Raw genomic sequence first — 16836 nt, 5'->3', positions numbered from 1 at the left:
CCCCACTCACCCCACTCACCCCACCCACTCACCCCACCCACTCACCCCACTCACCCCACCCACTCACCCCACCCACTCACCCCACTCACCCCACCCACCCCACCCACTCACCCCACTCACCCCACTCACCCCACCCACTCACCCACCCCACTCACTCACCCCACTCACCCCACCCACCCCACCTACCCCACTCACCCCACCCACCCCACCCACTCACCCCACTCACCCCACCCACTCACCCACCCCACTCACTCACCCCACTCACCCCACCCACTCACCCCACTCACACACCACCCCACCCACTCACCCCACTCACCCACCCACCCCACTCACCCCACCCCACCCACTCACCCCACTCACACACCACCCCACCCACTCACCCCACTCACCCACCCACCCCACTCACCCCACCCACCCACCCCACTCACTCACCCCACTCACCCCACCCACCCACCCCACTCACTCACCCCACTCACCCCACCCACCCACCCCACTCACTCACCCCACTCACCCCACCCCACCCACTCACCCCACCTACCCACCCCACTCACCCACCCCACTCACCCCACTCACCCCACTCACCTACCCCATTCACTCACCCACCCCACTCACCCCACTCACCCACCCCACTCACCCCACTCACCCCACTCACCCACCCCACTCACCCCACTCACTCACCCCACTCACCCCACTCACCCACCCACTCACCCCACTCACCCACCCCACCCACTCACCCACTCACCTACCCCACTCACTCACCCCACTCACCCACCTCACTCACCCCACTCACCCACCCCACCCACTCACCTACCCCATTCACTCACCCCACCCACCCCACTCACCCCACTCACCCACCCCACTCACCCCACTCACCCACCCCACTCACCCCACTCACCCACCCCACTCACCCCACTCACCCACCCCACTCACCCCATTCACTCACCCCCACTCACCCCATTCACTCACCCCACTCACCCCACTCACTCACCCCACCCACTCACCCCACCCACTCACCCACCCACTCACCCCACTCACTCACCCCACTCACCCACCCCACTCACCCCACCCACTCACCCCATTCACTCACCCCACCCACTCACCCCACCCACCCACTCACCCACCCACCCACTCACCCCACTCACTCACCCACTCACCCCACCCCACTCACCCCACCCACTCACCCCACCCACTCACCCCATTCACTCACCCCACCCACTCACCCCACTCACCCCACTCACCCACCCCACTCACCCCACTCACCCCACCTACCCACCCCACTCACCCCACTCACCCACCCCATTCACTCACCCCACTCACCCCATTCACTCACCCCACCCACTCACCCCACTCACCCCACTCACCCCACCCCACTCACCCCACTCACCCCCTACCCACCCCACTCACCCCACCTACCCACCCCACTCACCCCACTCACCCACCCCATTCACTCACCCCACCCACTCACCCCACCCACTCACCCCACCCACTCAACCCACCCACTCAACCCACCCACTCAACCCACCCACTCAACCCACCCACTCAACCCACCCACTCAACCCACTCACCCCACTCACCCCACCCACCTCCCCCTCCCTCTAACCCCGCCCCTCACCCTCCGCCCCTCTAATCCCGCCCCGTAGCCCCACCCCTCTGTAACCCCGCCCCTAACTTAGCCCCGCCCCAATCATCTTAACCCCACCCCTAACTTAGCCCCTTCCCTATCACCCCGCCCCCACCCCCTAACCCCGCCCCCTTCCTTATCACCCCGCCCCCTTCCTTATCACCCCGCCCCCACCCCCTAACCCCGCCCCCTTCCCTATAGCCCCTCCCCCTTTCCGTTTCGTATTAACGCGTTAAGTAGTCGCGCAGCGTCGATCAACTTCGACCAAATAAAATCTCAATCGAGGCGTTCGGTTTACCAGCAAATCCACTGTGAATCACTACCCCTGCGTGGTGCACCTAGCCTGGCACCGCACCCACTCAGCACCGCCACCCATAGACTCAGCACTGTCATAGACTCAGCACTGTCATAGACTCAGCACTGTCATAGACTCAGCACTGTCATAGACTCAGCACTGTCATAGACTCAGCACTGTCATAGACTCAGCACTGTCACCCATAGACTCAGCACTGTCACCCATAGACTCAGCACTGTCATAGACTCAGCACTGCCACCCATAGACTCAGCACTGTCATAGACTCAGCACTGCCACCTATAGACTCAGCACTGTCACCCATAGACTCAGCACTGTCATAGACTCAGCACTGTCATAGACTCAGCACTGCCACCCATAGACTCAGCACTGTCATAGACTCAGCACTGTCATAGACTCAGCACTGTCATAGACTCAGCACTTCCACCCATAGACTCAGCACTGCCACCCATAGACTCAGCACTGTCATAGACTCAGCACTGTCACCCATAGACTCAGCACTGTCATAGACTCAGCACTGTCACCCATAGACTCAGCACTGTCACCCATAGACTCAGCACTGCCACCCATAGACTCAGCACTGTCACCCATAGACTCAGCACTGTCACCCATAGACTCAGCACTGTCATAGACTCAGCACTGTCATAGACTCAGCACTGTCACCCATAGACTCAGCACTGTCACCCATAGACTCAGCACTGCCACCCATAGACTCAGCACTGTCACCCATAGACTCGGCACTGTCATAGACTCAGCACTGTCATAGACTCAGCACTGCCACCCATAGACTCAGCACTGCCACCCATAGACTCAGCACTGTCACCCACAGACTCAGCACTGCCACCCATAGACTCAGCACTGTCATCAGCACTGTGTAGTGTATAGTGTAGTGGAGTAGTGTATAGTGTAGTGTAGTAGTGTACAGTGTAGTAGTGTATAGTGTAGTGTACTAGTACACTACACCGGTATGTTTGAGAGCCAAGCCACAACATTTACACTCTTAGTACCGTGAGGTTTCACTAGTAAATACAACAACCACAACCACCACAACAACAACCACAACAACCACCACCACAACAACAACCACAACCACAACAACAACCACAACAACCACAACAAGCACAACAACAACCACAACAACAACCACAACAACCACCACAACAAAACAACCACAACAACAACCACAACAACAACCACAACAACCACAACAACCACCAACAACCACCACAACAACCACCACCACAACAACCACAACAACCACCACAACAACAATAACCACAACAACAACCACAACAACCACAACAACAACCACAACAACCACAACAACCACCAACAACCACCACAACAACCACCACCACAACAACCACAACAACCACCACAACAATAATAACCACAACAACAACCACAACAACAACCACCACAACAACAACCACAACAACCACAACAACAACCACAACAACAACCACAACAACCACCACAACCACAACAACCACAACAACCACAACAAAATCACAACAACCACAACAACCACAACAACCACAACAACCACAACCACAACAACCACAACAACAACCACAACAACAACCACAACAACCACAACAACCACAACTACAACCAGGGGCTCTGAGTCTCTCCCAGGGGCTCTGAGTCTCTCCCAGGGGCTCTGAGTCTCTCCCAGGGCTCTGAGTCTGTTCCTGAGTCTCTCCCAGGGCTCTGAGTCTCTCCCAGGGGCTCTGAGTCTCTCCCAGGGGCTCTGAGTCTCTCCCAGGGCTCTGAGGCTGTTCCTGAGTCTCTCCCAGGGGCTCTGAGACTGTTCCTGAGTCTCTCCCAGGGCTCTGAGTCTCTCCCAGGGGCTCTGAGACTGCTGCTGAGTCTCTCCCAGGGGCTCTGAGTCTCTCCCAGGGGCTCTTGAGTCTCTCCCAGGGGCTCTGAGTCTCTCCCAGGGGCTCTGAGTCTCTCCCAGGGCTCTGAGACTGCTGCTGAGTCTCTCCCAGGGGCTCTGAGTCTCTCCCAGGGGCTGAGTCTCTCCCAGGGGCTCTGAGTCTCTCCCAGGGCTCCGAGTCTCTCCCAGGGCTCTGAGTCTCTCCCAGGGGCTCTGAATCTCTCCCAGGGGCTCTGAGTCTCTCCCAGGGCTCTGAGTCTCTCCCAGGGCTCTGAGTCTCTCCCAGGGGCTCTGAGTCTCTCCCAGGGCTCTGAGACTGATCCTGAGTCTCTCCCAGGGCTCTGAGTCTCTCCCAGGGGCTCTGAATCTCTCCCAGGGGCTCTGAGTCTCTCCCAGGGCTCTGAGTCTCTCCCAGGGCTCTGAGTCTCTCCCAGGGGCTCTGAGTCTCTCCCAGGGGCTCTGAGTCCCTCCCAGGGGCTCTGAGACTGATCCTGAGTCTCTCCCAGGGCTCTGAGTCTCTCCCAGGGCTCTGAGTCTCTCCCAGGGCTCTGAGTCTCTCCCAGGGGCTCTGAATCTCTCCCAGGGGCTCTGAGTCTCTCCCAGGGCTCTGAGTCTCTCCCAGGGCTCTGAGTCTCTCCCAGGGGCTCTGAGTCTCTCCCAGGGCTCTGAGACTGATCCTGAGTCTCTCCCAGGGCTCTGAGTCTCTCCCAGGGGCTCTGAATCTCTCCCAGGGGCTCTGAGTCTCTCCCAGGGCTCTGAGTCTCTCCCAGGGCTCTGAGTCTCTCCCAGGGGCTCTGAGTCTCTCCCAGGGGCTCTGAGTCCCTCCCAGGGGCTCTGAGACTGATCCTGAGTCTCTCCCAGGGCTCTGAGTCTCTCCCAGGGCTCTGAGTCTCTCCCAGGGCTCTGAGTCTCTCCCAGGGCTCTGACTCTCTCCCAGGGGCTCTGAGTCCCTCCAAGGGGCTCTGACTCTCTCCCAGGGGCTCCGAGTCTCTCCCAGGGGCTCCGAGTCTCTCCCAGGGGCTCTGTGAGGCGACCCTGCAAGAGGCCAAGAAGACTTTAGCAGCGAAGCGGGTGGCGCGAGTCGGCTGGATGACGCCATCGTGTTCGTGTCGCGTTAAAATAAAAACAATTTGTGGTCTGTGCTGCAAGAGGCGACGGTGCCGTGCGTGAGTCTGGAGACGATGGGTTGGAGTGTGGGGGTCACGTGGGACCCACCCTCACACACCCGTACATTCGCTCACTCACCCACTCCACTAATTCACTCGTATACATTCACGAACTCACCCACTCGCCCACCCACCCACTCGCTCACTCACCCACTCGCTCACTCGCCCACCCACTCGCCCACCCACCCACTCGCTCACCCACCCACTCACTCGCCCACCCACCCACTCACTCACTCGCCCACCCACTCACCCACCCGCTCACCCACTCGCTCACCCACTCACCCACCCACCCACTCACTCGCCCACTCACTCACTCACCCACTCACTCGCCCACCCGCTCACTCACCCACTCGCTCACCCACTCACTCACTCACCCACTCGCCCACCCACTCACTCGCCCACCCACTCACTCACCCACTCGCTCACCCACTCGCCCACCCACCCACTCGCTCACCCACTCGCCCACCCACCCACTCGCTCACCCACTCGCCCACACACTCACTCGCCCACTCACTCACTCACCCACTCACTCGCCCACCCACTCACTCGCCCACTCACCCACTCACTCACCCACTCGCCCACCCACTCACTCGCTCACCCACTCGCCCACCCACTCACTCGCCCACCCACTCACTCGCTCACCCACTCACTCACTCACCCACTCACCCACTCGCCCACCCACTCACTCACTCGCCCACTCACCCACCCACTCACCCACTCACTCACTCACCACCGACGTGAACAGAGCACCAGGGGTAGACTCAGGGTGTTCCAAAACCAAGACGGGGATTTTTTTTTACTAAAGATCTGGGGGGGACGGGGCGGTGGGTCACGCGCCACCCCCTAGCCCCTCCCCCCCACAGCCCCCCCCCCCCCACAGCCCCTCCCCCCCCCATCCCGCGCCGCTCTATGTACACGGACTCCACCCCACCGCCACCGCTGGGCAGAGAAAGACAAAGACGCGCGGGGAGAGAGGCCGCCTCCCCCCCCCTATCCCCCCCCCCTTCTCCCATCCCCCCCCTATCCCGCTAACCCCACTAAGTCAACACGAAGCACCGACATCAACACGCGAACCAATGAACATCGGGGAGAGGGGTGAGTGGGGTGAGGGTGAGTGGGGTGAGTGGGGTGAGGGGGTGAGGGGGGTGAGTGGGGTGAGGGGGGTGAGTGGGGTGAGGGTACGTGAGCTATAACATCAACAACATCAACAATAACAACGATGGTGGTGATGGTGGAGACAATGACTGGTGGTGGTGGTGATGATGCTGATAGTTGTGATGCTGATGGTGATGCTGATGGTGGTGGTGATGCTGATGGTGGTGATGGTGGTGATGCTGATGGTGGTGGTGGTGATGCTGATGGTGGTGATGGTGGTGATCCTGATGGTGGTGGTGGTGGTGATGCTGATGGTAGTGATGGTGATCATGCTGAAGGTGGTGGTGATGTGGTGGTGATGCTGATGGTGGTAGTGATGCTGATGATGGTAGTGATGGTGGTGATGCTGATGGTGGTAGTGATGCTGATGATGGTAGTGATGGCGGTGATGCTGATGGTGGTAGTGATGCTGATGATGGTAGTGATGGTGGTCATGCTGATGGTGATGCTGATGGTGGTGGTGATGATGCTGAAGGTGATCAAGTTGTGGATGCTGATGGCGGCGGTGATGGTGATGATGGCAGAGGTGGCGGTGCCGGTGAAGACGACGGTGCCGTCTGTGGTCGCCAAGGTCTGCGCCGATACAAACCTTGGCCTAACCGAGTTCGATTCCCGCTCACGGCAACATCCGGTGACGGCCATGAACCCCATGCCGCCCCCGGGCCTGATGTCCCCTGGGCTGACTCGGTCTCAAATAGCTACCTGGTACAGTGGTAGTGGCCATGGCCAGCAATGGGGGAGAGACAAAGGCGGCCGGGCGTGGTGCTGGCCACCCACCCACTCTGTGTGTGTGTGTGTAGCCATAGCGCCGGTAGCCTTCGTAGGCGCTGCTGCTGCTGCTGACAGCACTTGCCAAAGATCCCCCGTGTAGCCTCGAGCAGGCTGTAGGGGCAAGTGCTGTCAGTAGCGAGTAGCAGTGCCTGTGGAGGCTACCGGGCACTGTGGCTCACACCCACACACACACAGACACCCACACACACACAGACATACACACACACACCTACACACACACCTACACACACACACACACCCACACAGACACCCACACAGACATACACACACACCTACACACACACAGACATACACACCCACACAGACATACACACAGACATACACACAGACATACACACACACCCACACACACACCTACACACACACCCACACAGACATACACACACACCCACATACACACACACAGACAGACACCCACACACACACACCCACACAGACATACACACACACCTACACACACACCCACACAGACAGACACCCACACAGACAGACACCCACACACACACCCACAGACACCCCCACAGACACCCACACACACACCCACAGACACCCACACACAGACACCCAAACACCCACACACAGCCACAGACAAACACCCACACACACACCAACACACCCACACCCACCAACACACCCACACCCACCAACACCAACCAACGCACCCACACACCCCCACACACCAACACACACCCACACACACCAACACACCCACCCACACCCCAACACACACCCACACACACCAACACCCACACACACCCACCAACACCCAAACCAACCAACACACCCACACACACACCCACACACACACCCACACACACACCAACACAACCACACACACCACCACACCCACCAACACAACCACACCCACCAACACACCCCCACACACCAACACACACACACCAACACACCCACCCACACACACATCCACACACACCAACACACACCCACACACACCAACACAACCACACCCACCAACACCACCACAACCACCAACACCACCACACCCACCAACACAACCACACCCACCAACACACCCCCACACACCCACACACACCAACACACCCACCCACACACACCCACACACCAACACACCCACACACACCAACACACCCACCAACACAACCACACACACACACCCACCCACACACACCAACACACCCACCAACACACACACCAACACACCAACACACACCCACACACACCAACAACCACACACACACACACCAACACACACAACCACACACACACCAACACACACACCAACACAACCACACACACACACACCAACACACCCACCAACACACACACACACCAACACAACCACCAACACAACCACACACACACCAACACACCCACCAACACAACCACACACACACCAACACACCCACCAACACAACCACACACACACACACCAACACACACACCAACACAACCACACACACACCAACACAACCACCCCAACACACCAACACACCCACCAACACCACACACACACACACCAACACACCCGCCAACACAACCACACACACACCAACACACCCACCAACACACACACCAACACACCCACCAACACAACCACACCCACCCACAGAGGAGTGGTGGGGTGGCCAGTACCACGCCTGCCCGGCCGCCTTTGTCTCTCCCCCAGTGGCGACGCTCACCGCACCACCACCACCACCACTACCGGGGTCACTCTCATTCGAGGCCGAGTCCACCTAGGGGAGGGGAAGGCGACGCAGGTTACCGGTTCAGGTGAATCGGTGGTGGTGGTGATGGCGGTGATGATGATGGTGGTGATGGTGGTGATGGTGGTGGTGATGATGATGGTGGTGATGATGATGGTGGTGATGATGATGGTGGTGATGGTGGTGGTGATGGTGGTGATGGTGGTGGTGATGATGATGGTGGTGATGGTGGTGATGGTGGTGGTGATGGTGGTGATGGCAGTAGTGGTGGCGGTGATGGTGGTGGCGGTGGTGATGATGGTGGCGATGGCAGTGATGGTGGCGGTGATGGTGGTGGTGATGGCGGTGATGATGGTGGTGATGGTGGTGGCGGTGGTGGTGGTGATGGTGGTGATGGTGGTGGTGATGGTGGTGATGGTGGCGGTGATGGTGGTGGTGATGGCAGTGATGGTGGCGGTGGTGGCGATGGCTGTGAACGGGAAGCGAACTCTGACCCAGGGGGTTCGTGGCGGCAACAGCGGTGGTGCTGACGGTTGCCCCACCGCTCTCTTCCCCCCACCACTCCACCACCACCGCTCTCTTCCCCCCACCACCACCGCTCTCTCCCCACCACCACTCCACCACCGCCGCTCTCTTCCCCCCACCACCGCTCTCTTCCCCCCACCACCACCGCTCTCTTCCCCCCACCACCGCTCTCTTCCCCCCACCACTCCACCACCGCCGCTTTCTTCCCCCCACCACCACCGCTCTCTCCCCACCACCACCGCCACTCTCCCCACCACTCTCACCACCACCATCACCCCGCGTGAGAATTAAAACCGACGATGACGCGGACGATGACGACCCCGGTGGAGGCCACGCCCCCCCCCACCCTAACCCCTCCCCCCACCCCTCAACATAAACATAGCCCCCACCCCATCCCCCCCAACCCCCCCCCCCCCCCCCCCCAAAGAGTTTACGGTGGAGGCTGCAGCAGCAGCACTTCCTCCACGCTGGGACCACTCCTCCTCCTCCACGCTGGGACCACTCCTCCTCCATGCTGGGACCACTCCTCTTCTTCCTCCTCCACACTGGGACCACTCCTCCTCCTCCACGCTGGGACCACTCCTCTTCCTCCATGCTGGGACCACTCCTCCTCCACGCTGGGACCACTCCTCTTCTTCCTCCTCCACACTGGGACCACTCCTCCTCCTCCACACTGGGGCCACTCCTCTTCCTCCACACTGGGGCCACTCCTCCTTCCTCCACACTGGGACCACTCCTCTTCTTCCTCCTCCACACTGGGGCCACTCCTCCTTCCTCCACACTGGGGCCACTCCTCTTCTTCCTCCACGCTGGGGCCACTCCTCCTTTTCCTCCTCCACACTGGGACCACTCCTCCTCTTCCTCCACGTTGGGGCCACTCCTTCCTGCACTGGGTGGGTGGGTTGGTAGGTTGGTGGGTGGGTTGGTAGGTTGGTGGGTAGGTTGGTGGGTGGGTTGGTGGGTGGGTAGGTTGGTGGGTGGGTTGGTGGGTGGGTTGGTGGGTAGGTTGGTGGGTAGGTTGGTGGGTGGGTTGGTGGGTGGGTTGGTGGGTGGGTTGGTGGGTGGGTGGGTTGGTGGGTGGGTTGGTGGGTGGGTAGGTTGGTGGGTGGCATCTCCCATCGACATCTTCCTCCCAGCGCCTTCACCTCCACCTCCTCCTCCTCCCCCTCCTCCCTCCTCCTCCCTCCTCCTCCTCCTCCCCAACGGCGCCCTCTGGCAGCAACGTTCCATCATCACCATCATCTCCTCCATCATCACCATCATCTCCTCCATCATCACCATCATCTCCTCCATCATCACCATCACCATCATCTCCTCCATCATCACCATCATCTCCATCATCATCATCATCATCTCCTCCATCATCATCATCACCATCTCCATCATCACCATCATCTCCTCCATCACCATCATCATCACCATCTCCTCCTCCATCATCTCCATCATCATCACCATCATCTCCATCATCATCATCCATCACCATCATCATCACCATCATCATCACCACCATCATCTCCATCATCATCATCACAATCACCATCTCCTCCTCCATCATCTCCATCATCATCACCATCATCATCATCTCCTCCTCCATCATCTCCATCATCTCCTCCATCACCATCATCATCACCATCACCATCATCATTATCTCCTCCATCATCATCATCATCTCCTCCATCATCATCACCATCATCATCCCCTCCATCATCATCATCATCATCTCCTCCTCCATCATCATCACCATCTCCATCATCTCCTCCATCATCATCACCATCACCATCTCCTCCATCATCACCATCTCCTCCATCATCATCACCATCTCCTCCTCCATCATCATCACCATCTCCTCCTCCTCCATCATCACCATCTCCTCCATCATCACCACCATCTCCTCCTCCATCATCATCACCATCTCCTCCTCCTCCATCATCACCATCTCCTCCATCATCATCATCTCTTCCATCTCCTCCTCCATCATCACCATCTCTTCCACCACCACCACCACCACCACCTCCCCACCATCACCCTCCCCCTCCGCCCGCCCTAGCGAGCTCTGCCTCCATCCCTGCCGCCCCCTACGTCGTAATCCTCGTCGTCCTCATCGTCGTCCTCCTCCTCCTCCTCGTCCTCCTCCTCCTCCTCCTCCTCCTCGTCCTCGTCCTCCTCCTCCTCCCCGCCCCCGTCCCCGCCACCGTCCCTCTGCGCGTAGAGGCTTCTGAGCGCTCGCTGCGTCTTGTGGGTGAGCTTGCCGGCCGACGTGAGGGCCACGCTGAGCGCCAGCACGTCGGCCGCGCCGATGGTGTCCACCCAGGGCACGAGGCGCCGGCCCTGCCGCCGCTTGGCGTCCGTCCAGGCGCCGCTGTACGAGCCGGCGAGCCAGCGCACCGCCAGGGCGCCCGACGGCGTCCTCTGGAGCACGCGGCCCAGCTGCGGGCGGTCCTTGTAGCGGCGCACGCAGGCCGCCACCACGTCGCCCGCGCTCGCCGCCGCTCCTCCACCGCCTCCGCCGCCTCCGCCGCCGCCTCCACCGCCTCCTCCTCCACCACCGCCTCCGCCGCCTCCGCGGTGGCGGAGCGGCGAGCGGTGGGAGGGGGGGGCGGCGGCTCGCTCGTCCGGGGGGACGTCGGACGACGTCCGCTTGTGTCGGCGTGTCGAGGACGATGGGGCGGTGGCCTGGAGCGTGTGGGGGGAGGGGAGGAGGTGAGGTGAGGGTGGTGAGGGTGGTGAGGGTGGTGAGTGTGGTGGTGAGGGTGGTGAGAGTGGTGAGGGTGGTGGTGAGGGTGGTGGTGGTGGTGAGGGTGGTGGTGAGGGTGGTGGTGGTGAGGGTGGTGAGGGTGGTGAGGGTGGTGAGGGTGGTGAGTGTGGTGGTGAGGGTGGTGAGAGTGGTGAGGGTGGTGGTGAGGGTGGTGGTGGTGGTGAGGGTGGTGGTGAGGGTGGTGGTGGTGAGGGTGGTGAGGGTGGTGAGGGTGGTGAGGGTGGTGAGTGTGGTGAGTGTGGTGAGGGTTTCACCTCCTAGCCGGAAGAGCGTTCGCTCGGCCGCTCACTGAGCCGGCCACTGTACCCCCCCCCACCTGTACCCCCCCCCACCTGTACCCCCCCCCCACCTGTACCACCCCCCACCTGTACCGAGTGTCCACCACCACCACCACCACCGCCGCTGCTGCTGCTACGTGATGAGTAGCGCTGCTGCTGCTGCTGCTGCTGCTGAGCTCCTCCTCCTCCTGCTCCTCCTGCTGCTGTGTTCGCGTCTCCCCCCGCGGGGGTCTCCTCCTCACAGCCCCCACCGGAGCCCCGCTCGGGGCTCCCCAGCAGAGCGCTGATAGCCTGGGGGGGAGGGGGGAGAGGGTGGTGGTGAGGGTGGTGGTGAGGGTGGTGGTGGTGAGGGTGGTGGTGGTGGTGGTGAGGGTGGTGGTGGTGGTGGTGAGGGTGGTGGTGGTGAGGGTGGTGGTGAGGGTAGTGGTGAGGGTGGTGGTGGTGAGGGTGGTGGTGGTGAGGGTGGTGGTGGTGGTGGTGGTGAGGGTGGTGGTGGTGAGGGTGGTGGTGAGGGTGGTGGTGGTGGTGAGGGTGGTGGTGGTGGTGGTGGTGAGGGTGGTGGTGGTGGTGGTGAGGGTGGTGGTGGTGGTGGTGGTGGTGAGGGTGGTGGTGGTGGTGAGGGTGGTGAGGGTGGTGAGGGTGGTGGTGAGGGTGGTGGTGGTGGTGAGGGTGGTGGTGGTGGTGAGGGTGGTGGTGAGGGTGGTGGTGGTGAGGGTGGTGGTGGTGGTGGTGAGGGTGGTGGTGGTGGTGGTGGTGGTGAGGGTGGTGGTGGTGAGGGTGGTGGTGGTGGTGAGGGTGGTGGTGAGGGTGGTGGTGGTGGTGGTGAGGGTGGTGGTGGTGGTGGTGAGGGTGGTGGTGGTGGTGGTGGTGGTGAGGGTGGTGGTGGTGGTGAGGGTGGTGGTGGTGGTGAGGGTGGTGGTGAGGGTGGTGGTGGTGAGGGTGGTGGTGGTGGTGGTGAGGGTGGTGGTGGTGGTGGTGGTGGTGAGGGTGGTGGTGGTGAGGGTGGTGGTGGTGGTGAGGGTGGTGGTGAGGGTGGTGGTGGTGGTGGTGAGGGTGGTGGTGGTGGTGGTGAGGGTGGTGGTGGTGGTGGTGGTGAGGGTGGTGGTGAGGGTGGTGGTGGTGGTGGTGAGGGTGGTGGTGAGGGTGGTGGTGAGGGTGGTGGTTGTGGTGGTGAGGGTGGTGGTGGTGAGGGTGGTGGTGAGGGTGGTGGTGGTGAGGGTGGTGGTGAGGGTGGTGGTGGTGAGGGTGGTGGTGGTTGTGGTGGTGAGGGTGGTGGTGAGGGTGGTGGTGAGGGTGGTGGTGGTGAGGGTGGTGGTGGTGGTGGTGAGGGTGGTGGTGAGGGTAGTGGTGAGGGTGGTGGTGGTGGTGAGGGTGGTGGTGGTGGTGAGGGTGGTGGTGGTGAGGGTGGTGGTGAGGGTGGTGGTGGTGGTGAGGGTGGTGGTGAGGGTGGTGGTGGTTGTGGTGGTGAGGGTGGTAGTGGTTGTGGTGGTGAGGGTGGTGGTGAGGGTGGTGAGGGTGGTGGTGGTTGTGGTGGTGAGGGTGGTGGTGGTGAGGGTGGTGGTGAGGGTGGTGGTGGTTGTGGTGGTGAGGGTGGTGGTGAGGGTGGTGAGGGTGGTGGTGGTTGTGGTGAGGGTGGTGGTGGTGAGGGTAGTGGTGGTGGTGGTGGTGAGGGTGGTGGTGGTGGTGGTGAGGGTGGTGGTGGTGGTGAGGGTGGTGGTGGTGGTGAGGGTGGTGGTGGTGGTGAGGGTGGTGGTGAGGGTGGTGGTGAGGGTGGTGGTGGTGGTGAGGGTGGTGGTGGTGGTGGTGAGGGTGGTGGTGGTGGTGAGGGTGGTGGTGGTGGTGAGGGTGGTGGTGAGGGTGGTGGTGAGGGTGGTGGTGAGGGTGGTGGTGGTGAGGGTGGTGGTGGTGGTGGTGGTGAGGGTGGTGGTGGTGAGGGTGGTGAGGGTAGTGGTGAGGGTGGTGGTGGTGAGGGTGGTGGTGGTGAGGGTGAGGGTGGTGGTGGTGAGGGTGGTGGTGGTGGTGAGGGTGGTGGTGGTGGTGAGGGTGGTGGTGGGGGTGGTGGTGAGGGTGGTGGTGGTGGTGAGGGTGGTGGTTGTGGTGGTGAGGGTGGTGGTGAGGGTGGTGGTGAGGGTGGTGGTGGTGGTGGGGAGGGTGGTGGTGGTGATGTTGGTGAGGTGGTGAGGGTGGTGGTGGTAGTGAGGTGGTGGTAGTCAGATGGTGAACGTCTATCGCACCGTACATAGCCAACCGTGGTGGTAGAGGTGGTAGTGGTGAGGTGTTGGTGAGGAGGTGGTAGTGAGCGGTATGTAGTGGTGAGGTGGTAGTGGTGAGGTGGTAGTGAGGAGGTAGTGGTGAGGAGTAGGTAGTGAGCAGGTAGAAGTGAGGAGTAGGTAGTGAGGAGGTAGTAATGAGGAGGTAGTAGTGAGGAGTAGGTAGTGAGGAGGTAGTAATGAGGAGGTAGTAGTGAGGAGTAGGTAGTGAGGAGGTAGTAATGAGGAGGTAGTAGTGAGGAGTAGGTAGTGAGGAGGTAGTAATGAGGAGGTAGTAGTGAGGAGTAGGTAGTGAGGAGGTAGTAATGAGGAGGTAGTAGTGAGGAGTAGGCAGTGAGGAGGTAGTAATGAGGAGGTAGTAGTGAGGAGTAGGCAGTGAGGAAGTAGTAATGAGGAGGTAGTAGTGAGGAGTAGGTAGTGAGGAGGTGGTAGAGGTGGTAGTGAGGAGGTAGTGGTGAGGAGTAGGTAGTGAGGAGGTAGTGGTGAGGTGGTGGTGAGGAGGTAGTGGTGAGGAGTAGGCAGTGAGGAGGTGGTAGTGAGGAGGTAGTGGTGAAGAGTAGTGGTGAGGTGGTGGTGAGGAGTAGGTAGTGAGCGGTAGGTAGTGGTGAGGTGGTAGTGAGGAGGTAGTGGTGAGGAGTAGTGGTGAGGTGGTGGTGAGGAGTAGGTAGTGAGCGGTAGGTAGTGGTGAGGTAGTGGTGAGGTGGTAGTGGTGAGGTGGTGGTAGAGGTAGTGGTGAAGAGGTGAGTACCTTGTTTCGTGCGGCTGTGTTTGAGTCCACATCCTCCTCCTCATCATCTGGATCCAGGTGCATCATTAGCGTCTTGAACTGGGTACACACACACACACAGACACACACACAGACACAGACACACACACAGACACACACACACAGGTACACACACAGACACACGCACACACAGATACACACACACAGACACACGCGCACACACAGACACACACACAGGTACACACACAGACACACGCGCACACACACACAGACACACACACAGACACACACACAGACACGCGCACACACAGATACACACACACAGACACACGCGCACACACACACACACAGGTACACACACACAGGTACACACACAGACACACACACAGACACACGCACACACAGATACACACACACAGACACACGCGCACACACACACACAGGTACACACAGGTACACACACACACACGTACACACACACGCACACACAGATACACACACACAGACACACGCACACACACACACACAGGTACACACACACAGGGACACACACAGACACACACACACAGGTACACACACAGACACACACACACAGGTACACACACAGACACACACACACAGGTACACACACACAGACACACACACACACAGACACACGCGCACACACACACACAGGTACACACACACAGGGACACACACAGACACACACACACAGGTACACACACACAGACACACACACAGACACACACACACAGGTACACACACACAGACACACGCGCACACACACACCCACACAGGGACACACACAGACACACACACACACAGGTACACACACACAGACACACACACACACAGGTACACACACAGACACGCGCACACACAGATACACACACACACGCGCACACACACACAGGTATACACACACACAGGTACACACACAGACACACGCGCACACAGACACACAGACACACACACAGACACACGCACACACACACAGGTACACACACCGACACACGCACACACACACAGATACACACACATGCGCACACATACATGCACACACAAAGATAAAGATCCCCCGTATAGCCTTAACAGACTGTAGAGGCAAGTGCTGTTAGCGAGCACCTATGAAGGCCGGAACGGTACACGAGGGGGTGGGTGGCCAGCACCACGCCCGACCGCCTTTGTCTCCCCAGTGGCGATGTTTACACACCGCTACACCAGGTACTCATTTGAGGCTGAGTCGACCTAGGGGAGGCCCAGGACAGGTTCAGATAATCCGTCACCGACGATGTTGGCCGTGAGCGAGAATCAAACTCGGGTTGCCGGGTTCATAGCGCAGCGAAGCGCTAACCACTACCACAGTGTCACAGTGTTACAGTGTTAGTGTCACAATACCACAGTGTTACAGTGTTAGTGTCACAGTGTCACAGTGTTACAGTGTCACAGTGTCACAGTATTAGTGTCACAGTGTCACACTACCACAGTGTCACAGTGTCACAGTGTTAGTGTCACAGTGTCACAGTGTTAGTGTCACAGTGTCACAGTGTTACAGTGTCACAGTGTTAGTGTCACAGTGTCACAGTGTTACAGTGTCACAGTGTTAGTGTCACACTACCACAGTGTCACAGTGTTACAGTGTCACAGTGTTAGTGTGTCACACTACC

General features: G+C 59.7%; 2 protein-coding genes across 2 annotated transcripts in view; both read right to left on the bottom strand.

Annotated features, from left to right (window-relative positions):
• Window positions 1-9486: 9486 nt before the first annotated feature.
• On the bottom strand, window positions 9487-11123 carry LOC142907939 (uncharacterized). The gene is made up of 2 exons (XM_076057951.1): window positions 10324-11123; window positions 9487-10282 (listed from the first exon to the last, which is right to left on the bottom strand). Exons 1-2 carry the CDS (start codon window positions 11121-11123, stop codon window positions 9487-9489), a joined length of 1596 nt encoding a protein of 531 aa, XP_075914066.1.
• The window catches only part of NIPBL (NIPBL cohesin loading factor), a 199954-nt gene continuing 193846 nt past the window's right edge, over window positions 10729-16836 (bottom strand). Inside the window, exons 53-55 of the mRNA XM_076057949.1 lie at window positions 15191-15268; window positions 12260-12463; window positions 10729-11812 (exon numbers count right to left, since the gene is read on the bottom strand). Coding sequence (XP_075914064.1) covers window positions 11183-11812; window positions 12260-12463; window positions 15191-15268 — 912 coding nt within the window. The 3' untranslated portion in view covers window positions 10729-11182. The remainder of the gene's footprint in view (window positions 11813-12259; window positions 12464-15190; window positions 15269-16836) is intronic.

The sequence above is a fragment of the Petromyzon marinus genome, chromosome 85 (genome assembly GCF_048934315.1).
Source record: "Petromyzon marinus isolate PM22_M1 ecotype Great Lakes invasive population chromosome 85, UKy_Petmar_22M1.pri1.0, whole genome shotgun sequence".
NCBI lineage: Eukaryota > Metazoa > Chordata > Hyperoartia > Petromyzontiformes > Petromyzontidae > Petromyzon > Petromyzon marinus.
Note: the sequence above shows the minus strand (reverse complement) of the source record. Positions and strands in the feature narration are given on the sequence as shown.

Coding starts and splice junctions, on each gene's coding strand:
- LOC142907939 (XM_076057951.1), bottom strand. CDS start 11,123: ATGGTGATGATGGAGGAGGAGATGGAAGAGATGATGATGATGGAGGAG. Junction 10,283..10,323: donor GTTGGGGAGGAGGAGGAGGA/GGGAGGAGGAGG, acceptor GGAGGTGGAGGT/GAAGGCGCTGGGAGGAAGAT.